Here is a 27427-nt window from a genome sequence, read left to right on the forward strand (position 1 = left end):
AAAAGTGAAACAATAAATATGTTGAAGTGCATGTTACGGTGATCATAACCGTAATAGACTAACCATGCATACAGCATTATCATTTTACATCCCATACCCTTAACCACCAGTAGCCACCAAAAAAACCACGCTGTAGGTTTTTTTGGCAGGGGAAAACTCAGAAGTAAATGTTTCCTTTCCAGGCTGTTATTGTGAAGCTAGCTAACGTTAACATTTATATAAGACAGCAACACGAGATGATGATTTGGCAGCAAAGAAACGTAAAACAAAGAAATCCAGCACACAGGCTATGTGACTGAATGAAGTAGAGAAGTATAGGAAATGTAAAGGACGTCTTCAAGAAATACCAGATTCTTAGACCAAACCCTGACCTATTTAGAAAGTGCGTGTGGTTCTGACATGCAGGATGTTGGTAGTGGGTGTTTCAGGACTCTTGTTTTCCAGCACATCCCAGTATTTCAGCAACTCTGAATGTGGCCGCTTCGGTCCTCTAAAAAGCTGATGTTAAGCTTAATAGGGGTAAAAAACACCAGTAAGGTGCGTTTCTGGAAATAATACATATCAAGAGGCTTTTTTATGAAAAATATTGGTTTCCTTTATTAATCTGATTCAAAAGCACCCCCAGGAAGATGCATATTAACAGTAGGGCCTGCGAGCTCTTGCAGAAATAATTACAGATAACATAACAACTACTAAGAGACAACTGTTAAAGTTGTTACTCTGTGTATGTGCAATGAAGCATCAGTATACATAGCCATGCTGGAGTCTGAAAAAAACGAACAATTCCTTGCTCCTTAGTTTGCTGTTTCTTAGGTTGTCAGGTGGCGGGTTTTATCTTGAAGTTGCAGTTACCAGCTGCAGCAGTAACTTTATCCAAAGTGGCCATAAAAAATACACGTTGTATTTCAGGAGGTCTCTTAATCACCATGGTGAAGCACACCGTTGGGTATTCCCCTAAGAGGTGGGGTGAGGCTGCCTAACATGCGTTACATGGGGAGGAGACCTTGTTTTCTTCAGAGTGAGTCCAGCGTTACTGGATCGGATGAGGAAGTTTTCACCTGACATAGAAGAAAGTTGCCCAATGATGAGAGTGCAAAGAATGAGGAAGCAGGCTGGTCTCGGCACTCTGTGGGGACCTTCCCTTCACCAGCCTTGATTAATGCAACAAACTTAGGGTTTTTTGGAAAAGAAAGAAGTCGCGACCTTAAGCACGCAAAGCAAAGCTTGCCATTTAATAAGCACTTTCTTTGTTGCCACAAACAACGTCCTTTTGCTGCTGTGATTCCTCTCAGAACAAGGTGTGCTAGTGATTCAGTCTGCTGTGGGCACTCCTTAAGCAGGTGGGGAATACCTACTTCCTCTGCTGCAAAAAACAGAAGCATAAACCAGCTCCGTCGCCCTCTCAGTCTGATCTGCTCTTCATCAGCTTTTTTCTTTCCAAGCTTTCTTTCCAACTACACTAAACTATTCTTGAATGTAACACAGCAAAAGTTCAGAAAAGCCAAAGACCGCACACTGTAAGGATGACAAACCCACTTTTAATAAGTTTTCTTCCCAGGAACTTGGAGAGCTTTTATATGACAGTCTTATTAAATGCAGTTTAGAAACAAAAAAATTGCAATACCAACCTTGAAAGTAAACAAATGAATGAAGCCAGTTTACAGCCCAATCCCCAAAAACCTTCAGAAGCAAGTTCATTATTCACAGCAATACATTGGCACCTGGAGACACCTGGAGCTACAGCCCTCTCCGTCCTCAGCTCCCGACCAGCAAGACATGCCAACGTGAAATACGGGGTGCAGAGCGCCTTGTAATAAGCAACGCTGGGTTCATATGCTTGGCCCCTGGATGAGATGTGGCTGCCAAAAGAAGGTGAGGCAGCAGTGCCACGGGGCTGGGGAGGCTGAAGAACCAGCTCTAGAGGAGCAAGTAGCTCTGGAGATCCAGAGGCAGGAGGGCAAGGGGTGGGGACAGTGATGAAGAACCAGTGGAAGTGCAGTGAGAAGTAAGCAGGCAGGAGCAATGAGGCTTGTTTAAAGAAAGGAGCAGGGCCACTGAAACACATCAGCCGTTCTCAGGCTTTGCTAATCATCCCTGACCCACTGCCTTTTCTCTGTGATAGCATGCCTCCCTGCTCTGTCACTGCTGTACAGACACTTTCACGCTCCCTCTTGCCCCACGCTCTAGGTTGCACCCAGCCTACCATCCCCTCAGCAGCTGGAACAAGCCAGTTGATCCTTAAAGCCACACACCCCCCCCAAAAGAAAGATCTTTCCACCCTAACCTCCACCAAAACGTGTCCTGCCCTGTCGAGCACAAATCCTGACAAACACAACTTCCCACCTCCACACCCAGCACCACTGGGTGCCCCCAGCCCTGTGCCCGGACTCCAGCAAAGACCTTAGGAACACAGAGGGCAGGGGCTGGCAGGGGTGAGCAGCTCTGGCAGTCAGAGGTATAGGCCCGTATGTATAGAGCAGCAGGTTTGTAACACTAAAGTTAGGGTTAGAGACCACAACACCAAGGAGCACCACCACTTTCTATGCTCCTCTGGACAAGCCCGATGATTGCTGGTACTCGGCGAGGCAGAAGCTTCGGGTTGTGTTTGGGGGGGTGTTGGGTGATAGTTTATGTCTAAAGCTGGAATCAGGCTTTGGGATAAAAAGGGCTGAAAGTCTAGGATTATTCCTGAATAACGTGAGGATTGCAGAGATGCGATAAGATCTAGGACCCGGTTCTTGTCATTCTGGGACAGGGCTGCAAAGGCACTTGAGCTAAACAAATCACATTGCTTCCCGTGAGGTCTGGAGTGATGATCGATGTGCTGGACCTAAAGTCTGGGGTGAATTATTGCCAGGAGTGGGCAGTGAAGGCTAGAAAAAGTGTCAGGAATAGGGAATAGAGCTTAGGACTGAGGAACTAGAATGATAAGAAGATGATACAGACCCCTAGCACTACAATACATGCTTATGCATGTGGCTTATAATGAACTATGGGTTGGGTATGGCTCACTGTTGTGGGGGCCAGTAGTGGGGTTTGGGTCATGGTGCTAAGTACAGGTCACATTAGCCAAGGCTGTCACTAGGGGTTGAGTGTGGGAATTTTTGTGTGGTTAAAGTTACTGTTAGAGATCAAAAAAGCAGGGTGTCTGGAATTCATTTCACCCTGCGCACTCTATAAAATGCATCTGTAGGCTCATCATCTTCTGATCTCCCAAACAGAAGCCCTACCTGGGCGGTTATCATAACCACAGAACCAAAGGAAACATTTTTCTGTCCCCTAATCTTATCTCTATAGGTCTCTTATTTTCTCCCTAAACCTAGCTACTCAGCCTCTTCTGTCCACTTGAAAAGTTAGAGGCATTTTTAGTGATCCTCCTTCACACACTTTGGCACGGAAGCACTCAGTTGCTCAGCTCACCTTAGAATAGGAAGCCCTTCATTTTCACCCTTCTGAAAAAGCATTTGGACCTCGTTATCCAGGAAAGAAAGAAAACCCTCACCATACAATATCCTTCACCCACAAGTCTCTTATTGTCTAGCCATTCCCAGATCTTCAGCAAGGTTCATGGTGGGCTGAGGGCGTGTATCAGCAGGGAAAAAATGGTTTATTGATGGCTCTGGGATGCTGGGCTATGATTACAGGTAAGGGTCTTAGCAAGCAATCTGTTCTTATCAAGGACATGACCAACAGCATTCTGCTCAGCAGCAGAGGGGATGGGAGAAGAGAGTGCTCATCATTGCCACAATAAAAGCATCCACAGCCCGTGCCTGACCTCGTGCATGTCCCAAAGCACATGCCATATGCTGTAGGTGGCACACAGGGAGGATAAAGAAGGGGGAGCAGGGCAGGGAGGTTGCTAGAAGGGAGAAAGGGAAATTTTAGGGGACTTCTGTCACTTCCATGTACTGGCCGAACCACATACACATACCCACAAATATGCCTTCTTGTCTCTTGGGAAGAGGGGGAGAACTCACACCCATCAGTTAGAGGACGGTGACTGTCACCCAGCAGGGCACGGCTGGTTAAACAAATACCGGAGATGATACCCAGCAGCAATCGAGACTGGGGAGAATCAGAAAGAAAAATCAGACATTAACGGACATTTCTAGAATAACATGAAAATAATCAGATCAACTGTTGGGAAAACATAGGGGTAGAGGTACTTTCCCCATGTTCAGCCATTTCTTCAGTGTATTTTTGTACATTGTGGAAAAGCACTCATTTTTAAAATTATTTATTTATTTTCACGTCAAGAGGCTTAAGGCTGCCAAAAAGCAAAGCTCCGGACTAAAAAAGCATTTCAGTTCTCTGCATGAAACTGCCCGAAGTATACCCAGAATTGGCAATATGATCTTTGCATCTGCAGAGAAAATACTGAGTCATGTTGTCAGCCCACACACATCTAACAAAAATAAAAGCAGCCCAACGACTCAAGATTCACCCACACGTCATTTAAAGAAAACACAAGTCATTCAGTCATGCCTTATTCTTCAGAGACCTTTAGAAAACACCCAGCTCAGGGAACATTCGCCCACATCATGCCCACGCGCCATTTCGAACCAGTGACGTCATTTGCAGCTCGTTCACTTGCGGGTCTGGATGGTGTTTGGTTCAGCATCCTTAGAGGAAGTCACCGAGACTTAAAGGTTTCCACTGAAAATGCGACGCAATAGCTGCAGCCTCAGCCCTTCTGTTAGCAATGCTGAAATGATGCAACATAGTGTACCCAGCTTGAATCCCTGGAGGAGGCAGGAAAGCGCCTTGTGCTTCGTTGCGTAAAAAATCTGGCAAACTTAAGCCATCGTTTGTATAAGATGCTACTGTACTCTTCCTTCAAGGGTTAATCCTGTACTGGAGCATTAGCTCTCCCTGCGCTGGGCACCCCAGTCACTCGGGACACATTAGACCGGGAGGTATTTGCACAATCATCAAGATTTGGGGAATTACCCAGGAAATCCTCTTCCTTTTACCCCTTCCCACATCATTGTCCCCTACCAAGAAACAGCATGTTCCTGCGTTTCACCCAGTTGCTGGCAACCTCTCTGCCTACCTCCTTCAGTGCTAAAAGCTGCTTGAAGTATTAACAGCTGAACCTGGATGTGCAGCAGCCAGCCCAGCTCATGACGGAGGAGGAGACGTCACTGCACGGAGGACACGGAGTTACACAATCTCTGTGCTACTGAAAGTGCTGCTGGAAACTTGTCAGGAGCCCAAAGGCCAGAGCTAATTTGTATTTTCTTTTACACAGCATGATTTTAATCAGAGCAAAATGCGCCCAGTTGTGGTTTATGTACAGTGTGTTGTAAGTATAGACAAATTAACAGAGCAACTAGGGACAGGACATGCTCCAAGGGCAGCGGAAAGAGGAACATAAGATGAGGAAAGGAACGGCAGGCAAGACTCCTACACCCAATTTATCAGCATTTCCTTGATTGTTCAGGAAGGCCACGTGCTATGAAGCAAGAGGCTAAGAAGCAACTTCATCAAAATGCTGTCATTGCCTAATTCTCTTTATAAGAAGGAAGAAGGAAAAAAAAGAAAAAAAAGAAAAGAGACCTGCAAAAAGCTTGAGGACAAGCTTATTTGAAAAAGCTCTTCCCAGAGATTCTGGATGTGTCACCAAGTAAAGCATTCAGGAAACCCATCTCACTTGCAGGCAATATTTGACAGCAGTCAAGTCTGGGTGACCTCTAACATAAGCTCCTCCAGCTTCAGGTGCAGACAGGTGTGTGCAAGTTCTCCTTTACAACCAATTTTCTCCCTGGCTGAGAGCAGAGAGCACAAAGGGCTGGCAGAGCCCCTGAGCACCGCTGTTCCCAACACAGGCTCCCCTCCAGCACCCCTTTTCCACGCTGCGACAGCCGGAGAGCGGGAGTTGGGAGCCAGGTCCTCATTCGGTCACCTCTCCGCAGCCAGGCTCGCAGCCATGCCCCCTTCCCGGGACGCAGCATCGGGGTGCACCCTTGCGTGCCGCCAACGTGTGCCAGAGAGGGAGAGGGCCAGCAGGTTAACAGGAGAGTAAATACACCTTGACGTTTCCTGATTTGTTTGCTTTGTAGTGCTGGTAGGTTTACTGGAAACTCAGAGGTGGGGTTTGCCGCCTGGGGAGTACTATCACTGGAGAAAATCCTTAATTTCAGCCTTCCTTTCTTTACCCACTGGGAACAAGCGCCCCTTTCCCTCTCAGTTCAGCTTCATGCCTTGAAACTGAGGGGGGTGGGAACACCAAAAAAATCCCCAGGACCTTTACTTTGCTTTGGAGCGTGATTTAGATGTGTTGTTCGATGTCTAGTTCAGGACAGGATGAGCTACATGTTAGGGATATAAAAGGAAAGCTGTCAGACAAGCTCAGCTGTAGCTTCCTACGTTCAGTCTGATAAACCTTACCCCTGGAGCTTTATCCCACCACCTAGCCCCTTTCCATTGTAGCCCCCAAAAGCAGCACCCTCTCTGCCCTCATCCCTCCTCCACGTGCTCCTTCACTCCCCTCCCCCATGCACATTTGTCCCCCCGACTTAAACAGCTCCCCAAGGAGCTCAGGCACCACCAACGCTCGGGGATGGGGAAAAGGGAAAACAGAGTCGGCTGAATATGCAAACAATCCTATTTGCACCCCAGCATGTACAATCCAGGTCTTTGTCAGCACGATGGAGTACGCTCCGTCCTGTTTGTTTTCCTTTCCTGGTATTACCGTACACACCCTTTCCATATGAGCATTATCAAATGCTGTACCTGAATCAGCCTTTTCAAGACAGAGGCTGATTTCTGCCTAGCTAATATCTGTCCACCAGTTGCGTATTTATTTTGTTCGAAAATTATAACCAATCATAAAATCTAGTGTAAAATCTCCAGCTGCCGTTAAAGAAAAAAAGAGCACCAAAAGGCTTTTCCGTGTTTGATTTCTGATGCCGCTAAGGCACTGGGTGGGAGCATTTTCACTCGCATGAGCAGCCCTGCTTGGACGCAGCCCGTTGCGACTAGCGTGCTTTTGCACTTCGAGGCAGTGTGTTTGGGAACCTGCCTGCCTGCTCCCCTGCGCACCTTCACACCACAGGGACACGCACCGTGCACGGGTATCAGCCAGTCCCTCTTGCATCGCCATGGACAGACGGACACCCTGGGCGGGAAGGACATCGGGGCAAAGGTGCAAAGCGCTTTTGGGGCTCGGGGTGGCAGTGGCAGCCACCGGAGCGGCACCAGCAGGGCCCCAGGCCTGGCAGACAATAGCTCTGTCCTTGCTCTCTCTCCCTCCCAGCTGCATTCGTCGTCCAAGACGGAGGAGTCTTATGAATCAAGTCAAACACCCAGCGACAGGCTGGGGAAATCTATTAATATGCACCCGCCGCAGCACGTCGCCAGCCCCCTGCCTCGCGCGCCGCTCACCTGCCTGTCTCACCCCTGGCAGGCAGCGCGGGAACAAAGGAGCAGGGGAGGACGGCAGCGACTGCCCCCGAAACGGAGGGAGGCAGCGGCTGGAGACAAAGCTCATTCGCTGGCCGCCATGGGTGTGAGGAATGCTCCCACTCGCCCTATTGTCTGGGGTCCTTTGTGCTCCTCCACCCCCCACACCCCCCCCCCCAGTCCCCAACCGCACAGGCAGAAATATTGGGAGCAGGACAGAAACGGCTTTGTTGAAAGAAGCCTTTCCAGTGCAAAAAGCCTCCTGCCCTCACCCTGCCATACGTGCCCGTCTGGCACACGGGCCCCTGCTCCTTCTGCCCCAGAGGGCAGGTAGGGTCCCTGCCGTGCCACCCTGAACGGTCCAGCCTGGCCCAGGGCTGGGAGCCAGGGGCTACAGAGCAACAGGGACAGACAGACCTGGGCTTTCTGTCTCCAGCCCACTCCTGAGCGCCTCCTGCTTCCCCAGAGATCTGACCCTGAGACACCTCTGGGAGGCGGGGAGCGGTCACCTGGTCCTGCAGAGGGGAGCGGGAGGGCTGATGCAGGGCCAGCATGGCCGGCAAGCCCTGCTGGGCTGCGTTAGGGAGCAGATCTGGCAACACAGACTTCGGTGTGCACCGAGCACCCACCACGTCCCTCTGCATCCCTCCCAGCCTCAGGAGCAGCACAGATGCCTCTGCCAAACCTCTGCCGCTTTGCTGAGCAGTGGCCGTGCCCCCCCGCCCCCCGCGAGTCACATCTGCGGCTGCAGCATTACACCCCCCCAAGTCCTGCGGGGCTGGTGGCAGAACCCGGAGTCCCTTGTCTCAGGGCAGAGCCATAATTGCCAAGCCCTCCCAAGGGGTCAGTCCCCAGCTGCAGCACACCGCTCGCTCGGCTCTCCTCCCACCGCCACCGCACGCTGCCGTTAGAGGGACCAGGACAGAGGGAAGAAGGGGAAAGCCAGGTCCCTCCAGCGTGGGGAGCAGGGTGACCCTGCGATGCCTGTGCCACCACCCAAGGGACCACAGCGCTGCCCGGCCCCACAGCGGCCGCGGCACACGGGCCGGCTCCAGCAAGTGACCTACGGAGAGGTACTGCTCATTCAGACACGGCACGCCGGCTCGTGCGGTCCCTGCCCTCCCCGCCCTCGGCTGTCTCGCACCACCCCACAGGCACTGCTCCCACCAGCGATCTTAGCCACATGTGGAAACAACCGCAAGGTGGGTCTCGTTTGGACAGTAATGGGACGTAAGCAAAGAAATAAAGATAAGGTCCAAACCCAAGGGAAGAGCTTAATCCTGAGAGACGATGCCTGGGACCGTGAAGGAGCCCCAGCACGCAACTGGCCCACCGCTGGGACAGCAGCACTGGGTGCTCCGGCGCAGAGAGCAGCAGGGGCTGGGAACAAGCACAGACTTACTGTACGGAGGCTGCTGAAGGAGCCTGAAGGGTGTCTATAAGGCACAAGGATGGTAAGGAGGCAGCTGTATACATACAACTAAAGAGCTCATTTCTCAGTTTTGTGCTGGGAAAATGGTCTCTGACATTTACTGGTACTAAGGAGTGCACGATAAAGAGGAAGGCTCTATCCAAAATTCAGTTTCTCTTCCTATTTTTCATTATATTTGGTGCAGTTAAAATAAATTCTAAGTAGTTGTTGCAAAAAAGCTCCTATGGCCATCAACAAGGAGGTCTCCAAACAAGCGCTGTTCAGAAATAAGTTTTTGCTAAAGAAAACTGTAAAATTCCTACTTTAACAAAGGCCTGGAAACCCTGATATCTAAACAGCATCACTTCCTTCCTTCAGTTTTGCACTTCACAGTGAAGCTTCAGCAGCTCTTGTAAAGTATCCTCAGGCGTTATAAGCAGGACTAGCGCTGAGTTCAGTGGACGGGAGATTCCCAGTAATGTCTGAGTTGTAGAAGCAACTGTTCCCAAAGCCACCAACTAAGAGGCAACTTTGTGAGGCTAGATAAGGCAAAATGACAGATAAAGCAAAAGGCCTTCATCTTGGACTATAAAAAGTCAGAGGAAGGGGAAAGACCAGAGTTAGGCGGTGGGTTGGTGGCAGAGCTCCTGGTCCCTCTTCTCCATGGCCCTTCCATGACACCTCCCTGCTTCCCCAGGCAAACAGGGACATGGCCACCCTGCCCCGCCGGGCCTGCACCGAGCTGGCGTTCCTGCACAGCGACATCTCAGCAGCTGGAGGCTTGGTTGCATTAGCCCAGCGCTGAACTGAAGTGACCGCAAGAGCTGTTTTGGCATCCGAGCCGGAGAGGCTGCCGGAGTTAATGAAGCCGGTGGGAACGGGATGGGGAGCAGCGAGGTGCCCCGTACTGAAGAGCAGGGAACTTCCCCCAGGCTGCCTTCAGCTCCTGCGGAGCACTCGGGTCAGTTTGTAACTTATTAACGCCAACACTCACACGATCAAAGTTCAGCACGTGCTTAGTTGCTCTTCTGGAACAGCAGACTTGAAAAGCACATCGCGCAGGTTTCCTAGGAATAAAAAGAGATGTCCAGAGAAAGCACCCCCTACCCCATCTGCCCAGAGACCTCCACCGCACCGCTGTGTGTTTGGGTCGTGAGACTGTGTTTATTCGCCACGCTGTGACTAAGGAGTCAGCTCTGCTCAGCTACCGCACCCGTCTCCATCAGGCCATGGCTCCCTCCTCCTCCTCCTCTCGCGACAGAACAGCTCTGTGCCCCAGCAAAGCCTGAAACGGTCCCCAGGTTTAGGGGAAAGTTCTCTGCCAAGAAGGCAGATTTATTTGCTTTCTGGTGAGACGAGTGGGTTTGTTGGCACACGCGCTGCGTGGTTTAAGTGTCTCCCCTGCAGCTGGAACTTAACACTAATCTAAATTACGCCTCTGGTGCCCTAATTTAAAGAAGTGTTCAATAGACTATGTCACTTGGAAAATTAATTGCTTTGCCGCTGGACAAATGGCGATGGGTAACGGAGTCAGCGTTGCACCTCAGCATCAGATTGAGAGCAGCGGGGCTGTTCCTCCTGGGAGCGAGGGACAGGGGCGTGTAAGGGGACTGCTGTGGTTCCTGCAGCCAGACTCCTGTCAGGCCATAAAGCCCACACAAGCCAGGTCACCTCCAAAAGAAATTTGGAGATGCCAGGCGTGATTTTCTATCCGCCGCCTGCTGTGCTGACCGCTGCTCCCGGGGAGCTGTGTCTTCGGAGGCAGAGGAAGGGAGAGCAGCCCTGGCAGACTTGGAGCATGGTCACCCCACTGGTGGGCGGGAAACCTACCCCACTGGAGGCAGCGAGGGTATGCGCAGAGGAGCCGTAAGAAGGGCACAGAGGAAAGGAGGTTCTTACTAACCAGAGAGGAAGACAAGAGCCCATCACTGATCAAACCTGGGAGAGAAGGACTGACGGATGGAGTTGCGAATGTAGTCTTTGAAAGGTACCACTGGGCATGACAACACCAGAAAGAAAATCAAAGCAAAAGAGTCACTGACAGGTGGCATGCTTTGAATCCTGGCTGACCTGGGATCGGCACTGCTTACCCCAGCGTACGCCTGTTGCAGCGATCAAGTTACTCAGTGAGAAGGGGTTACACAGCAATTACAACTACCTCCCCCCCAGCGGAGCACCCAAACATCCTCTGCTACCCACAGCTTCCCTGCAGGCTCACAACCAAAAAGAGCCAAACAGGTTTCATTCACTTTGTAGCTACTGCCCAAACCAGCGTAGGTAACAGCGTTGGACTTGATACCCAAGAGACAAGCCTACGCTGACTTAAAGGACGATGCATAAGCATGCTTGCTTGCTTATCCAAACCTGCAGATGTCCAGAGAGGATATAGTTCTGTTGTTTAAAGTGTGGGTTTTTTTTTAATTTACGTACTTTATAATGAACTGTATCTGTGTATTATTCTTTGTAAGTATCTGCACTCCCTCAAGGTCAGAGTTAAGAACATCCAAGTAAAGTTACTGGAAGTGTTCCTTATTTTTGAGCATTTTATTGGAGTGAACAGTGATTTATCAACCGCTTCTGGCACTGGTTGTGAACATGCAACTATTACTTACTCTGATCCACAAAGGGCCACTATTTCAGCCCTATTAGAAGCGAGATGTTCGCTGCCATTCGGATGGTACCAGTGCCTATCGCCAGACCTGCAAGGACACATCATTTGTGGCCTTTTAATCAAAGGCTGGCTCTGGGGGGGATAAAGTTGGGAGCTGATTTCTTTCTGTGTATTATTAAAAGAGACCCCTAAAAATTCACCACGCTTCCAAGCGTACTTCGTGTCTGGTGGCACAAAACATCCCAGAAGCAAATACAATTGGAGAAAGGAACAAAGTTCCACTTCTGCAGCCACTTATGAAGAAATGGTGTGGTTTGGCCATCGTGATCATTTGTTTTCCCTGCCAAGACGTACTAACGAGGCCCTTCTCACTGACTGAGGAGGAGGGAAAGAGAAACCTTGACCGCAAAGAGGAACCCAGTCTCTGGGAAACAGGCAAAGAGGATGCTGTTAAACATTTCAGGAAACACTAAGGGAAAGATGGGGGCAGCCAGAAGCTTTGAAAGTTTTGATTTCTCCAAGATAATGAACTGCCTGTTCTAACTAGAGTAGAAATAGCCTGTGAGCCTTCTCTCCCAGAGAGGTTTCTCCTACAACGTTCAATACTGTAAAGGGCTGGAGAGCAGGGAATGCTCTCAGCTGGATTAATTTACAAGGTAAAAGTGATTTTTTTTTTACCAGGGGAAGTTAAACTAGGCTCATGCCCTTGCTTCTCTGGGGTTGATAAAGAGTGTTTGAAACTCTCCTGCTTGCATGAGGAGAGCAGGAGCATCGCCTGCCCCAGGAGCACAGGTGCTGCCGGCCCCAGGGCCACCCCGGCAACTGGGGAATTGTCCAAGTGGCAGCTTTGCAGGAGAAGTTAAACACTTCAGATTCCCTTTTCAGCCAGGCTATTTAAGCTTTGGATCTGTTTTTGTTAAAGCCTTCTTATTTTAATTAAGAAAGTCCTTGCTGAAATGAAGTACCCTGCCACTTCGGTTACCATTAACGTTTGTCTGCTGAGATCGCCAGCAAGCCTTCGCTGACCTCAGTAGTTGTCAAGGAGTGATAAAAACCCTTTAAATGTAGCATGGGAGAAAGATCATACTCTCAGCAAATTGAGGATCCAAAACAACCCTGAGAAACTCAAGTTTTGGGCCAACAGCAACCTCATGAAGCACAGGAGAGGGAGCGCAATGCTCTGCCCTGGGGAGGAATAACACCAGGCATCGGCGCAGGCTGGGAACAGACTGGCCAAGTTAGTCGCCCGGCTGAAAAGGACCCGGGAGTTACAGGCCCGCCAAGCCGTGTGTGAGTTAGCAGCGCGCTCTCATTGCAAACGCCATGAACTGCATAGTGGGCAATGGCAGGGGCAGCGTGGCCAGCGAGGCCGTGGCGAGGTGATAATTCAACACTGCTAAGGCTGCACCTGGAACAGAGCTGGAAGAGTGCACTTCATGAATATTATGAGTCCCAGAGTAGAGTTAGGGCTCAGAAATCTGTTCATTTTGATTATTGGGGAGAGAAAAAAAAAAAGGAAAAAACTCCCAAAAACCCAGATGTGACTATTTCCTCCCAGTTCCCACATCTTTATAAATGGCCCTACATCACCACAGTTAGGATGTGTACCTCAGAAAGCAAGCTTCTCTTTTAAAGAAAAGTTTCTTGTAGGAGGAAGACTTGAAAAAGGGAACCAAGCTCTGTGCTGTTCAGGGCACAAAGCAGTGCTGCCAGCAACCTCCCTGCCAGCGGGACATCTCAAATGAATCAAAGGAAAGGACAGAAGGAGAAAAAAAAAAAAAGATCAAACATTGCTGACAACCCTCCTGCCCTCCTGCAACCCTAGAGCATCACAGCAAGATTCATTTGAGATGGCAGTGGACTAATAGGTGGTTTTGACAGGGTAAGGTGGAGAAGATCAGATAGGAGAAAATACGGCTGCACTGAACTGGCCCTGAAATCCTTGATCTCCTTTGGAGAAATACATTGCTTTTAGCCGCCGGGTGCTGGTGACCAGTGCAAGCCCAGTAGGTAAACAGGCACAGGCAGTGTTTGCAGCAGGAAGCTTAACCAGAAAGGAATTTTATCCGCTCAGAGCAGGCCCCTGCCTGGGGCAGCCAGGAAACCTCTCTAGCAATCAAACACCGACACCACTTAAGGTCTAACCTGCTCACGTGCCTCCTGCTTCTCTGTTCTGCTCTTACAGGTGCTGTGCTGGCTGGGGGCTGGTTCTCGCCACTGGAAGCAGACCCATCTGCACTGAGCAAAAAACAGTATTCAGCAAACATTATTAAAGGCAAGTGCTCCCCAAATAGCACCTACAAGTGTTTGGCCTGGCCAGGCTGACAATATTACAGTTAAAGTAGGTGACACCCCTTGCTTAGTCCAAGGCGAACAGCCCTCAATCCAATTTGGGTACTCCCACACAGACTATAAATCTCAGTTTTTTGACTTCTGCTCATGGATTTTTATCCTTGCCTCTCTTCTTATCTCCGATCCCTCCATGAGCGTGCTGTCCCTCCAGCAGAGGACAAGGGTTTTTTTTCTGGAGAACATCAGCACTTCTCCACACAACCTCCCAAGCACAGGAGGTGATGGACAACATGATAGCCAAGCGTAATCCACACATGCTACGTGGGGTTTTTCATCCCATTGCCTTCCTTTTACAGCCTAAGTGCAAGAGACTCAGGCCAGATCTCAGCCTCCATCTGCAGCCTGAGATTGTGATCTGAAGCATAATATTTCTTTATGAGCAAATTATCACCAAGACTTCAATGCACTCTTGGCCTTTTAAAAAACTAAGTGTTTAGTATTTTTATTTCTTTCTGCTTTGCAGTTTATGGCTCCCATAAATCAGATGACAGGCTGTGGCACAGAGGGCTGATCTGATCTGTGGGAACGAGGAAAGGGGCAGGAAAAGGCAGCACCGACTGCGTCCTTACCCAGGGGACCTCTGCTCCCTGCTGTAAGCATTCCTGTGGCAGAGGCGGGATGCTGCCCACCTGAGGCAATGCTAACGCCACGCCAACGCTTTCTTCTCTGATGCCAAGTTAAAAAAAAAAAAAAAAGTATTTCTTCTATGGCACACCATCTACTTGTAAAACGTGAAAAACACTTCTCTTTCTCACAGGAGCAAGAGCAGTGATAAATCCATTAACATTCACAAACTGTTCCATCAGTACAGAAATTAGAGCTACGGGGGGGCAGACACAAGCAACGTACCGACCCCCTACACTGGTAAACCAGCCCACGTGTTTGAAACAATCAAATCTGACCCAACAGATTGCTGATCTAGAAGTCTTGACCTTGCAGCAAATGAAGGATGCTGCCGTGGTTAAAAGACTACTTCAGAGTCAGAAACTTGGTGCTGAACTCCCAAGTCTCACAAGTCAAAGACTGAATTTTCAAGGACATTTAATGACTCAGAGATGCACCAAAGGTCATGTTATGAAGTGTCCCAGCAAGCGACTCATCAGGGAAACCTCTTCTCTACGTCTCTGTGCTTCCAAATACTATTTTAAAAAATCTGTCCTGTAGTCAGCCTGCTCCCGGTCAGGGAATCGGGATCCATGGCCCTTCCTTTCCCCCGCCCCTTGCCACCTGGTTTGTGCACTTGGACTCTAAATACTTCAGGGCAGACACTTCCCTGCACGCACATGTGTGCATGCTTAACACCTTGCCAAGCAGGCCACCATCTTCACAAAGACCTTAAGGCTCAAAAGACAAATAATATATAATATTCCAAGGATTTTGTTGGATTGGGAGTTGCAGGGATATTCCCTGATGGTGTTTTTATTGCTAGCTGTACTCCTTTGTTCATTGATAAGAACTGGTCTTTCTCCCTACGCGTTCAATGCTGGTTTGCGAGGGGAGACATCGGTACAAGCACTTTATCCTCCACTGCTAGGAGAGCAGGAACACAGGTGGCTTACTGCTGTTTCAAGAGAAAGTCTGTGCAGAACAGGGTGAGAGGATATCTGCAAGGACAAGCCCTGACGTTTCTTCCACTGGTTCACAGAAGCCCAGGAGGTGACATAACTTCATATGGCAACCCTCCCTTGAATACTCCCACAGTCCCAATCCTTCCTTTCACATTTCCAAAGCAGCCCAAACCACCACCAGGCATTTCAAGTCCCGCGGACATTTTGCCTACCGAGGCAAAAGGTGATGCCAATCGTTGCCCTGCTTTTGAGTGGCTGCCTGCAGCCCAGCCTCCACCACTGATCCCCCACTCCACCAGGAAGATTTTACCTGCTACAAAATGCCGTATAAGAGGCAGGTGTTGTTACCATCCTCACCAAGCACCCACCTTCTCGGTGGGTACCAGCAGCTCCAGGCTGTGCAAGCTGTAAGAGTGCTACTGACTGGGTAGCCAAGTGCCAACAAGCGCAAAGGCATGGAGGTATTTCATTTTATACACGTTTTACCAACATTTAAAAGCACATGAGAGTCCCAACCTATCCCGTAACTGGCACACAAGATTGTATGAAAGGTAAAGGGGGGAAGTTAGTTGAGCATGGATAAATTCACCTAATAACAGAGGCAGAGCTGGCAAGAGTCTGGTGGTGGCCCTGGCCAGACACTGGCCCACGCCTCCGCGTTGGGCACCTGGCCCTGCCGTCCAGTTTAGTCCCTTGCCTTGGCCACCGGGACTGTTTGCCCCTACAAGCCGCTCTGCGATGGGGGAAACAGTCCGGCTTCCACCCGACACCAAGGAAACGGAGGGGAACATGGTCCAAAGCATAGCCCTCAGAAAGCACCTGGGAACCGCTAATCCACATGAAGAGGAGCTGGATTTGGGAAGGACGGAGACAACAGCAGTTTTGGTCCCCTCTAAGAGTTCACGGAGTCATCTGAGAGTGTGCTGGGTTTCTGGACGGGAAAGGCAGGAGCCAGGCTCAGCGGTGAATCCCAAAGAGCATGGCCCCTTCTTGGGGCTCTCGGCCATCACCCTTATGAAGGAGACGGTCGCTGTTTCTCCTGTTCGGTGATGCCTGAAAGCAGGACACGCAGATGCCCTTGGGAAGCCCAGTGCAGAGGCCCCTCCATGAGCATCCTGCATTGCTGTTGCTCCCGGCCAGCACCGGAAAGGAGGCAGAAATGGGTCCATGCCCTGAATTCCCACCAAGGTGACGGCCAGGGAGAAATCCCCTGACAGGTTGCCCCATGTAAAACAATAAAAATGAGCAGCTAACCATGCCAGGGTAGCAGAGGTCTGACCATTGACATTAAACCACACAAAATTGTTCCAATAAAACTGAGATTAGATGATAAGCAGGAAGCAGTAACAGCAGGAGGACACCCATCCATCCATCCATGGTCTGGGTGCCCACAGTCATCAGTACAGGACTCGGCACGACACCTGGAGCTGGGCTGTGACATTAAAGAGTCCCAGTCGGAGGGCGCAGGGAAGACGGAGCCCTGCCAGCAGCTCACCCCCACGACTGGGGCTGTCACTGGAAGTAACAGGATTAGCAGAGAGAAGAGAAAGCTTCTAGGCTGGCAAGGAATAAACAAAGTGCATCAGTGTTCAGGCCATGCTTTTAAGGGAGTTTTGAGCTTTAAAGGATCTTTTAAATGAAAATCAGAATCCAGTGAAAAAGAAAAAAAGAAAAAAAGAAAAAAAGAAAAAAAGAAAAAAAGAAAAAAAGAAAAAAAGAAAAAAAGAAAAAAAGAAAAAAAGAAAAAAAGAAAAAAAGAAAAAAGAAAAAAGAAAAAAAGAAAAAAAGAAAAAAAGAAAAAAGAAGGAGGAAAAAAGGAGGAGGAAAAAAGGAGGAGGAAAAAAGGAGGAGGAAAAAAGGAGGAGGAAAAAAGGAGGAGGAAAAAAGGAGGAGGAAAAAAGGAGGAGGAAAAAAGGAGGAGGAAAAAAGGAGGAGGAAAAAAGGAGGAGGAAAAAAGGAGGAGGAAAAAAGGAGGAGGAAAAAAGGAGGAGGAAAAAAGGAGGAGGAAAAAAGGAGGAGGAAAAAAGGAGGAGGAAAAAAGGAGGAGGAAAAAAGGAGGAGGAAAAAAGCAGGAGGAAAAAAGGAGGAGGAAAAAAGGAGGAGGAAAAAAGGAGGAGGAAAAAAGGAGGAGGAAAAAATGGAGGAGGAAAAAAGGAGGAGGAAAAAAGGAGGAGGAAAAAAGGAGGAGGAAAAAAAGGAGGAGGAAAAAAGGAGGAGGAAAAAAGGAGGAGGAAAAAAGGAGGAGGAAAAAAGGAGGAGGAAAAAAGGAGGAGGAAAAAAGGAGGAGGAAAAAAGGAGGAGGAAAAAAGGAGGAGGAAAAAAGGAGGAGGAAAAAAGGAGGAAAAAAGGAGGAAAAAAGGAGGAAAAAAGGAGGAAAAAAGGAGGAAAAAAGGAGGAAAAAAGGAGGAAAAAAGGAGGAAAAAAGGAGGAAAAAAGGAGGAAAAAAGGAGGAAAAAAGGAGGAAAAAAGAAGGAAAAAAGAAGGAAAAAAGAAGGAAAAAAGAAGGAAAAAAGAAGGAAAAAAGAAGGAAAAAAGAAGGAAAAAAGAGAAAGAGAAAAGAAGAAAAAAGAAGGAAAAAAGAGTAGCAAGAACCCGCTCAGCCCTCCCCCAGGAAAAGGTGTGCTGCACAGAGCAATTCCCAAACGCAGACACCAGTCTCGTCCTCCCGAAACCCGGCTGTAAAGCTAACAACTGTTGCGCTATTAAAGTGTCAGATAAGCCAGGCGAAAGCGCCAGCGAGACTCCTGGAGCTTCAATATGCTCTGGGATCACTTGGACACGTCGGGTTTTCCTCCGAACGTATCAAGATCTATGAGGGTAAAGGCCAGAGGTAAACATTATCAGGAGTTGCTCTGCCCTCCTCCAGGAACTACAGCTGATCTGTTCTGACAGAAGGACGGGCAGGAGGCAGTGGCACCCATTTCAGAAAGCCACCTACTCTCCTGAAAAAGACTTCAGGAAAATGCAAAATTCACTGCGTGCCTTGGAAAATCGTACAACTGCTTTCAGTGCTGAAAACGTGCAGCTTGTTTCCGATCTAATGTTTTCCCCGTGTCGCTCCCCAGTCACGGAGCCAGACGTCCCGTCCCCAGGTGGGTGCCGGCAGCCTGGAGCCCCTCACCGCTCAAGTCCACCTCTCCCCGCCACCGAGCGCGGGGGGCGCCTTACGACAAAAAAAAAAAAAAAAAAAAAAAAAAAAAAAAGTGAACTAAACCCAATTAAAAGCGCAGGGAAAAACGCGAGGAGGCAGGATGTCATTACCAGAGCTGGAATTTGGCCTGGCTACCATGGAGATGAAACAGCAGATGGTTAAGGTGTACACGGGAAGCACGCGTGTAGCACCTGACTATAGATTTAAGACCAATTAATACAACAAAAGAGAAAACTTGACAAGGAAGCCAGAGACCTACAAAATGAATAAGTGAACCATGAAAAGGGGAGGCTCTCCCATCGGAAAAAAAAAAAAGAAAAAGAAAAAAAAAGCAGCAGCAGAGTGTACAATACCTACAGAGCCGTGAATAAACTGAAGTTGGAACAGATGGAGACAGAAACAAACCGCTGTGTGTATTAGTTGGCTACCAAGTAAAAGAGCCGGCGCGGGGAAAGAGCTTCCCTGCAATTCAGGGCGAGAACAATAGGCTCCGGTTCTGCAGCACCCCCTTCCCGAGGCGCTCAATGTCCTTCGTACGGCTTAATTTAAGGTTCACAAGCTGCAGCACTCTCAGATACAAGATGCTAACAAACGACTGGGAAAACATGTTATTTTAAATAATAAGCCATGTGTCTCTAATTAAAGGAGCCCGGGCACTGCGCGGCAGAGACAGGAGCCTTCTTCCCCGGCAGCCCATCACACGGGAACAGCCCCCGACTATGCGGCCCTGCCTTAGACCCCATCTGACACAGGATCGGGGGATGACAAACAAGGGCTTTCCAATGGGACGGCAACTGCCCTGAGGTGGTGGCGGTCACAGGGCGCTGGGTAATCACTCGGTAAACCCCAGCGCTACCTTGGAGGCACACAGGTGACCTTTATCTTAGCAGGCGAGAACGACTTTGCACACAAAGGTTTCCATTGAATTTTTTCTGATCACCTGTGAACTGAAGCCCTGGACAGGTCAGAGATGAGAAAACAAGCAAGGAGACAAGCCAACACGCCATGGGAACGGGAGCAAGGAGAGGTTAGCGTGGTGCAATTAAGCACAGCAACAGAAACCCCTCGCTATGAGGGCATTTAAAATCCCAGCTGCAAAGAAGAGAAGGCAAGTGTCCCGAGGAGCACCAGGCACCGGCTTCCCAAGAGCCACCCTCGTCCCAGCAGCGGCGGACGCTGCGGGAAGGCTGAGCCCAGGCGGCAGCAGCCCCCTCCTCGGGCCGGGCTGGGGGGAATGGGTGCGCAGCTTTCCCTCCAGGTCTGCAAACACAGAGCCGTCCCGCCACTGTATCTGCTATGTAAATCCCAAAGATAAACAAGTCCGGCTCTGCAGACAACATTTATCTCCCACTTTAAAGGCAGGCGGCTCAGGGCTAAGCCCCCCGAGAGGCACCCCCACTCATGGCAAGCTCAGCCTGGAAGCGACGAGCTTTTCATGGCGTTAAGTTCTGCCTTGAAGCCGACTGGCCGAAACTTTACAGACTTCAAAGCGAGAGGGCTTTTGCAGAGCCGTGCGGTCCCTGAAAACCCTGTCACCAAAAGCCCTTCCTTTTGTCCAGACCCCGGGCAGACCCCGGAGCATCACTGGTTTGTATAGGGGTGCTCATGCATCGGCCCCTCCGCTCCTTCTAGCGCTGAGACACCGCCAGCACATTTACCCCACCACCACAACTGACTTCATAAAACAACTGTGGCTGAGAGGCAGCACCTGCAATGAGCCCAAGCACAGGCACAAGCTATAAAATCCCCCCCCCCATCTCTACCCCCACCTGATTCCCTCTGTGGCTTTAAGCAAATCACGTAACTTTTCCTCTTTAGTTTCTGCACCTGGGAGAGAGGAATATTTACCTACCCCAGAAGGGTGTTGAGAGGATTAGTTAATGTTTGCCCAGCATTTTAAAGTATAAAATATTCTGTATTAATTCCTAGCCACTGAAAAGACTGATATGTACAACTCTCGTTAGCTCCACCAGAAGATTTTAGCTCCAATTGGACTTTGTCGACTCAGAAAAGTAGAAGAAGGATGACGCGATATTAACATTTCAAAAAGCGCCTGCAGCACGTGCTGTAAAACTCCTTCTCTTTTGACTACCACCAGCCTCCTGCTCCACCACCTGCGTTGTGGAGGTGCACCTGGTAAACATTAAAGCAGCCCAAACTCAACACGGGTCTCTGGGGCTTTGCTGGCAGCACTGGGTAACCCCCTCGGAAGGGGTCCCTTTGCAGGCCCTCGTGGCGGGGAGCTGATCTCACCTGCAAGATGTCCTCTCATTGATTAAAAACAGCTATTGCAGCTTCTGCTCACATTTACCAACGTTGCCTAGCTCTTATTTGAAAGACCAGAGCCAATGCAAGTTTTCTTGCCCTGACGGCTGAGAGCTTTCGGTGGGCTCCATGTAGCACCGTGCCCATCAGCGGATGTACCGGGTGACACGCCAGGCGGGTGGGCATCGCCTGCGCTCGGCCGTGCCGCTGCTTGGGTTGTGTCCCCTGCGACCGGGTACCGGGCAGAGAGACAAAGTGACTGATAAGAACTGGGCTCCGCAGAGCACCTGGCAGTCTCAGCACACTTTACAACCCAGGATGCCCACAGCGCTAGGGAAAATGTATCGCTGCACATCCCACAAATCAACCCGCCCACTGCTCAGGCCCTTTGCATTCCCAGCATGGCACCAACGCTGCTGCAGCATTGCTGTTCCCTCCCTGTGCGCTGGGCACCTCGTTTCGGAGGGCGAGGACAGCAAGGTGCCACCTCAGCATGGCGTTGCACCCCTAGGCTCGTTTCTCTCAGCTCTTTCCCACCACAGCTTGCCCCAGCGCAGGTATCCCATGCTCCGCTCCCACAGGGAGTGGGTGGAAATGCCAGCAGCCCTCGTGGGCTCCCAGGACAGAATAAGCAGAGGAAAGGGCCCAGCTCTGGCCCGCAGCATCTGCAGTTTGCTGGGGGAAGCAAGCTGCACCGGGCAGGGCTGCAGGCACGGCCAGCGCCGAGCTCCCACCTCCAGCAAACCCTGCAGCCATGGTGGATGCACCTCTGTACGCCCATCCTCAAAAGCAGCACAGCAGTGAGGAGGAGGGACGGGGCACTCACAGAGCCCACCAGAAAGGGATTTGGTTTTAACTGCTGGTTTACTGCCTGTCGGCAGAAGTATATGGCTGTACAATAAGAGAAAGACTGGAGGAAGGGGTTTAAAAACCAGGCTAACCCACCCCCAGGCTCATGAAAGAAAAACACCACCAAAGCAGCCCCCCACTGGCCACACAGTTTTGGGGAGGGGAAGCGGTTTTGAAGCCTGAGAACAATAGGGCAACCTTTCCCTCCTTTCTTCTGGCAAAGGTAAAAGACCTCCCTGAGGAGATGTCCACGCCAGGGAAGCTGCTGAATGAGAAGCCCCGGGCCAATAAAGCATCCCTTTGTGCCTTCAAACGTCCCGTCCGACGGCGCTTCCCAACCTTCATCGCTCCCGCCTGCCGGCAGCGCCGGTGAATCTCAGCCCGCAGCAGCCGGTCACCGACCAGAGGCAATGGCATGGCCGTGCCGGCAGCGAGGGCTGCCTGCCAACACCGGACCGTGAGCTCCCCCCGCTTCTCCCGTCTTGCCCGACTTCCAGGCAGAGGCCGAGACGCCGCAGACGACTGCTGAGAGAAATCAGAAGCACAGACCGAAACATGACTAATTTCTAACACATCACAGCCCACAAGTCATTTTGTTTGTGAGCCTAAATCGCTCTCCGCTGCTTTCATACCGACTCGTTTCAAGGCTGAGTAAGCAGACAGTGGCAGACATGACTTTTATTATTCCCAGAGCTTTGAAGTTTTACCATTTCACTGTGGTTAGCTGACTGCAGCAGCCGTTTGTAGTGGCATTTCGAAGAACTCAGCAATGATGCATAGGTAGCCAGACCGAGCTGAGCTGGAACTCAGCATATTCCATTGACGGTATTTCGTGGTGACTCATTAGTTGCCCACCCTCTATTATTCATTGTTTTTATCCCATCATTTTATTTCAAGATTCTTGACAACTTCCAAGAAGGCCCTTTCGCAGACAGAGGTCAAGGGCAACGAAAACAGCTTCGAGCTGTAATCGAAGCCCCCTTCTGTTAAATTAGCGGTGCGCGAGTTAAAGTGGATTTTGTGATGAATATCCTTGAAGACTAAACAACGTCACTTGAAGAAGGAGAAAGATGGAAAAACTGTTGGAGCTACAGCAGTGTGAGCATTTCATGTATTTATACATGTGTATATACTCATACATATGCAAAAGGGTAAACACAGAAACATGCATCTATTAGACAAGAGAGTGAAACTTCCTGTATTTATGGCTCATTTAAAACAGCTTATTACATAGATATTTTTTATATTTAAAAATACAGCACTTGCACACATTTTTGAGAGAACTGTATGTTTTAAACTGCTGTGGCCTTTTTTTCTCCTGCTTCCTCAGAATTCCCCATTTCTCATCTATATTTCTACATTTAACTGCTGCTAACTTGAGTGACTGATCATCAAGAAGACTCTTTGCATAGCATGAAGCAGCACAGTTTGAAAGCGTGCAGTATTTTTAGCTGCAAACCCCATGTCAACTTTGCAACAAATACGAACCTTTTGTCAATTGGAGGCGTAAGAGCCATTTCCCCAGGAGAAGGCGGCACCACAAAACACCAAAGTCTAAGCAAAAGCGCCGGACTGTAATTGTGGGGTTATTTACACAGACCAGTTCAAATTCTACTTTTAATTCCATTGCCAAAAGTTTAGGGCTCGAGATAAATCACTCTTTCCCCTTGAAAGAGGCTGACTGCATTTATGGCTCATCTCGGAGTCCAAGGGCCAGGCTGAGGTGCAAAGCCGGGGGCAGAGCGGGGCGATGCCCCACGTCCAGCGCCGCGGAGGGCTCGGGCTCTGGCAGGGGGGAGAGGAACTGCCAGCTTTGGTTCCCAGCAGCGCTCGGCACTCTTGGGTAACCTTGGATGTGTCATTTAGCCTCCCGCTGACTCAGTTCCTCATTCGCACTGTGGAAATAACACCACTTCTTTATTTTGTAGGAGTTTTGGGTAGATAAATATCTTTTAATTCAGTATCGGAATCCGCTCAAGAAGCGTAACTAAACCAGAGATCAGTTACGATCTAAAGAAATGACACAAGCAAGGGCTGGGAGGAAGGAATGAGACGTACGGTACAAAGGCGGGGAGCTCTCTGAACTGAGCTGATTTCTCCTGTCGCCTCGGGATAGTTCTGAGCGAGAGCCTTGGCTCCCCGTACAGCGCGGAAAATTCCAGGGACCAAATGGTTTCCCCTAAGAGTTAAAGCTCGCTTTGTCAAAGCGGTTTCCCTTCTCTCCCTACAGCACTCGACAGGGCTTGGCTGAAGCACAGGAGAGATGCAGACCCTGGGTTGGGCTCCCGACTGGGCTCCCCGGGAGCTCCTTGGGTCCCTTCGGAGGCTCCGCAGTGCCATCACCTCCTGGTTATGAAGGACAGGTCGTGTGGTTCCCTCACCCCTGCCGGGGGCTGCTCACTCACCCAGGGAGGGAACCGAACCACAGCACCTCTCCCCACAAGTCTGGTGCACCTCTGCCCCCCCCCCCCCCCGCAGCCCCCCAAAGGTGGGCGACCCCACCTGAGTCCCCGCTGGACAAGTGTTCTAACCCCCAGGTTGTGCCAGACCTTCAAAACATCATGTTTTGACATGTCAGACATCTGCATGACCCAGATTCTTCTACCTCACTGTGAAGCGGGTGCAAGGGCAGGTCCCAGCCCTGTTACTCAGGCAAGGTCAGATGGTTCTGTGTCAGACACCAGGGCGAGCAGAGCAGAGCTACCTGGGCAAGCGTGCCTCACCGCTTTGTGCTCTGCATCACCACCCCGTAACGCAGACGTGGTAACTACCACAGAGGGACATGCACGACTGGATGAGATTTTAAGGCAAGCAACCTCGCAGCCTCGTCCCCAGCATGAATGTTTTGCTCCAAGCACGACATGGCTGACCACAACCGCCCTCCATCCTCGACGCATTTTGGTGGGTGAGCCAGGGGAGGTAACAATACTCTTTTTTCACAGAAGACAAAGCTGCGGAAGACACCGATTCCCATGGCAACAAAGGCAGAGAAGAAGTGTCCCAAGATGTGATTTGCTGTCACCATACCCACCTCGCGGCAGATAAGGACAAGTGATAGCTCTGAAAGGAACTGTTTCCATGGGACCCTTTCTCAGCAAGCGCACGCGATGACAACCCAACCGTCTGCCACAGCTTTCAGTGTCGAACAGGTCTGACTGGTAGAGAGCAGCAAAGGCTGCCTGCCTCCCTCTCATCCTCTTGTGAGGAGCAGTGCCCTCCTCGCTCCCCTCAAAGCCCACCTAGCCCTGAACAAGCCACGCTGCTGCTTGCTAATCCACTTACCCAGGCAATTACACCGGGACAGCAGCCTGCAGAGAGCCAGGCTCAACTTCTCGGCTAAACATCGTCCTGGGTTTATTTTTAATCCATGGAGCTCTGTTGAAAGCTCCTTACAGAGCACACATTTATGCTTTGGTAGCGCGTGCTATGTAAGTGCGTTTCCTTCCGACACTTTCATTTATCATACTTCTCCCCTCCCACCCCTGCCCCTTTGGTTTCCCCCGGGAAAGTTAGTGAATTTATGCAGGAACAAAGTCACCTTGAGCTTTAATCCACACCCTAGCAGAAGGAATACGTCTGTCAGCAATCACATCCACCCACTCTGCAACTGCATTACAATGCTCACTTTGTTAGCACAGAAAATACTGACTCCTTTTCTAGTCCTGGACACAAGCTCCACAAAGGCTGGAGCAAAGAGAGCAGACTGGGGACAGAAAAGAGAGGAATCTGGCCCTGCACATTTGAGGCTGAATGGATAACCTGAGGTGAAACAGTGGAAGTAGGAAGAAAAGAGCAAGTCTGGCAAACCAAGACTTTGACTTATGATAAACCCACCAAAGTGACTCTCTGCTCCCTTCCTAAGAAGAGAGGGCAGCTGAGAAAATTGCAGTCAGCAAAGTCGCAGAAGACAGGCAGAGATCCTCATCCCACCAATAGCAAAACGGCCGCCAAAGCAAGTGGCAAAGTACAGCAGAACCAGGCGCATAAAGCACTCTGGATCTCGCCGTCTGGGAGCAAAGGCCAGAGTCCCTCAGAACCGCGGTGGCACCCAGCTGCTGGGGCCATGGCTCCACGTTCCCCCGACACCCTCCTCCTTCCCTCAGGGAAACCAGCCCCGACACTCCCTCAGCACACAGGGCCAAGATGGTTTAAAGAAGGGGCTGGGAGCTCCAGTAGCCCACAACAGCATCGCAGATGCGCACAGAAAAGCTAAGCGGTGCAAAGCCACCTCCGGCAGAGACCCTACCAGCCCTGCACACACGCTCACCTGACGTTTCAGTGGTGCGCACCAATTCTGAAATCACTGACGCATGGCTGCCGTTGCAGGCAGGGCTCCTACCTTTGCTTCTCTCCTCACATAACAGCTCCTTTGCATTCAACAGTAGGAACCACAGCCGCCTGTTGCCGTCTGTCCTAATTGGTGCCATGCCTTGATAAGCAGTCCTGGGATGAACCTGCTTCTGGCTGGAAGAAACGAAACATTAATATTCCCAGAAGGATGCAAGAGTTACAGCAGAGGGCAAGGAGGCTGAAGAGGAGGTGAATGAATAGTGGAGCCAGTCCTGATGAAAATTGCCTCTCGGATACTCCCATCCTTCTGGCTGAATAACAGTCAGCTATTACCCAATTGCTTTGTCATCTTTGGCACTTGCAGCAGGCAAGCAGCAGCTTTTGCCAGCCCAACGTCGCTTTTCTTTGCCATGCGCCCCGGAGCAGAGGAGTGAATTTCTGGAAACTGGTCTCACCTGATAAACGGGAAAAAGAGTGAGGATGTAGGTCTCTGGGTGTGGGAGTTCTCTGAGCTAGTGTTGGAATCCAAGAGCCCAGAGAAATCACCCCATCCCAGATCCTCAATACTTTGCTTACCACGTTATCAGGAAAGAAGATTTAAATAGCACATCCAAGTAATCTCATCTTTACCCGCTCTCATTCCACGGTACGCTCTGGATTATATTGTTACTTATAAGGTCCGCAAGGACAAGAGGCAGAGGTGGTAGTGTACGAATTGCCTGTCCCTCACAGCTGAGCACCACCACCAAAGGACACAGACTTCAGCAATTCACCTAAAGGTCCATCGACTGCCATCTGCTGCTTTAAAAAATATTCAGAAGCAAGATAGGTTGTCCTCAAACAGTTTACCTGGGCTTCTGTCATCTCAGACAGAAATCTTCCTCCTCCTGGCAGCAACCTTAAACCTCAGAGAGCCACAAAACTTGCTATCTGCTCCAGGAGTACATTTTGATTTGCCCACTGCATTTGTTTTCATAGACATCTGTACACTGTTTTAAGAGGAGGCCAAAGGAGACATTCCAGGAGAACCTCCAGGGATCCAGACATGTACACAGACATAATCACCAGCGCAGGAGAACCAAAGGAACGTTCACAGCAATTGCCCAAATTCTTCTTCTTTGCATTACTCTGAATATTCATCTAAGCAACTCTCATTTAAGAAAGGCTTTACTAGAACCAAGATGCTTTCATAGGCCCGTACATGACACACACACGCCCCTCAGATCCAAGCCCACAAAATGGTCTAAGAGCTTGTATTTACAGCCTTCAGAGAACGGTAGGCTGTTTACTAAAAGGATTAGATAAGGCTTGACAAAGATGTAGGGAGGTGGGCATGCTGTGCCTTAGAAAACTTTTGCAATACAGAACCCAAAACATCCCCGTAGGCACTTTCAGTTAGAAAAGAAAGGGGGAGAATTGCAAATAGGCTTGGCAGAGCACTTTGGCCACCACTGGATAGAAGGCAAAAATACACAAGAGGAACTGATCAGTGATGTGCCTGAGACATCCCTGAACAAGCTAGTGCT

The 27427-nt window shown here is 50.0% G+C and overlaps 1 protein-coding gene across 8 annotated transcripts; it reads right to left on the reverse strand.

Annotated features, from left to right (window-relative positions):
• Window positions 1-26170, reverse strand: LOC129201437 (uncharacterized). 8 transcript variants are annotated; one of them, XM_054812718.1, is made up of 5 exons: window positions 25879-26170; window positions 13572-13659; window positions 9810-9882; window positions 3932-4065; window positions 601-1058 (listed from the first exon to the last, which is right to left on the reverse strand). In XM_054812718.1, the coding sequence occupies exons 1-5, from the start codon at window positions 26036-26038 to the stop codon at window positions 1055-1057; spliced, it is 459 nt and encodes a 152-aa protein (XP_054668693.1). In that variant the 5' UTR covers window positions 26039-26170; the 3' UTR covers window positions 601-1054. The 8 variants fall into 8 exon arrangements, 3 of the variants coding, with proteins under 3 accessions (XP_054668692.1, XP_054668691.1, XP_054668693.1); XR_008575402.1 differs by having other exon boundaries at window positions 1-4065; window positions 13572-13664; window positions 25951-26170; XM_054812717.1 differs by having other exon boundaries at window positions 1-4065; window positions 25951-26170.
• Window positions 26171-27427: the final 1257 nt, after the last annotated feature.

The sequence above is a fragment of the Grus americana genome, chromosome 1 (assembly GCF_028858705.1).
Source record: "Grus americana isolate bGruAme1 chromosome 1, bGruAme1.mat, whole genome shotgun sequence".
NCBI classification, from domain to species: domain Eukaryota; kingdom Metazoa; phylum Chordata; class Aves; order Gruiformes; family Gruidae; genus Grus; species Grus americana.

Excerpts from the sequence above, each read along its gene's own strand:
- LOC129201437 (XM_054812716.1), bottom strand. The coding sequence starts at position 26,038 with ATGGCACCAATTAGGACAGACGGCAACAGGCGGCTGTGGTTCCTACTG. Across the intron at positions 13,660-25,878 it reads GCGCACCACTGAAACGTCAG|ATGGGTCTGCTTCCAGTGGC; the intron begins GTGAGCGTGTGT and ends TGCTCAGTGCAG. Across the intron at positions 9,883-13,571 it reads AGCAGGAGGCACGTGAGCAG|GAAACCTGCGCGATGTGCTT; the intron begins GTTAGACCTTAA and ends TTTTATTCCTAG.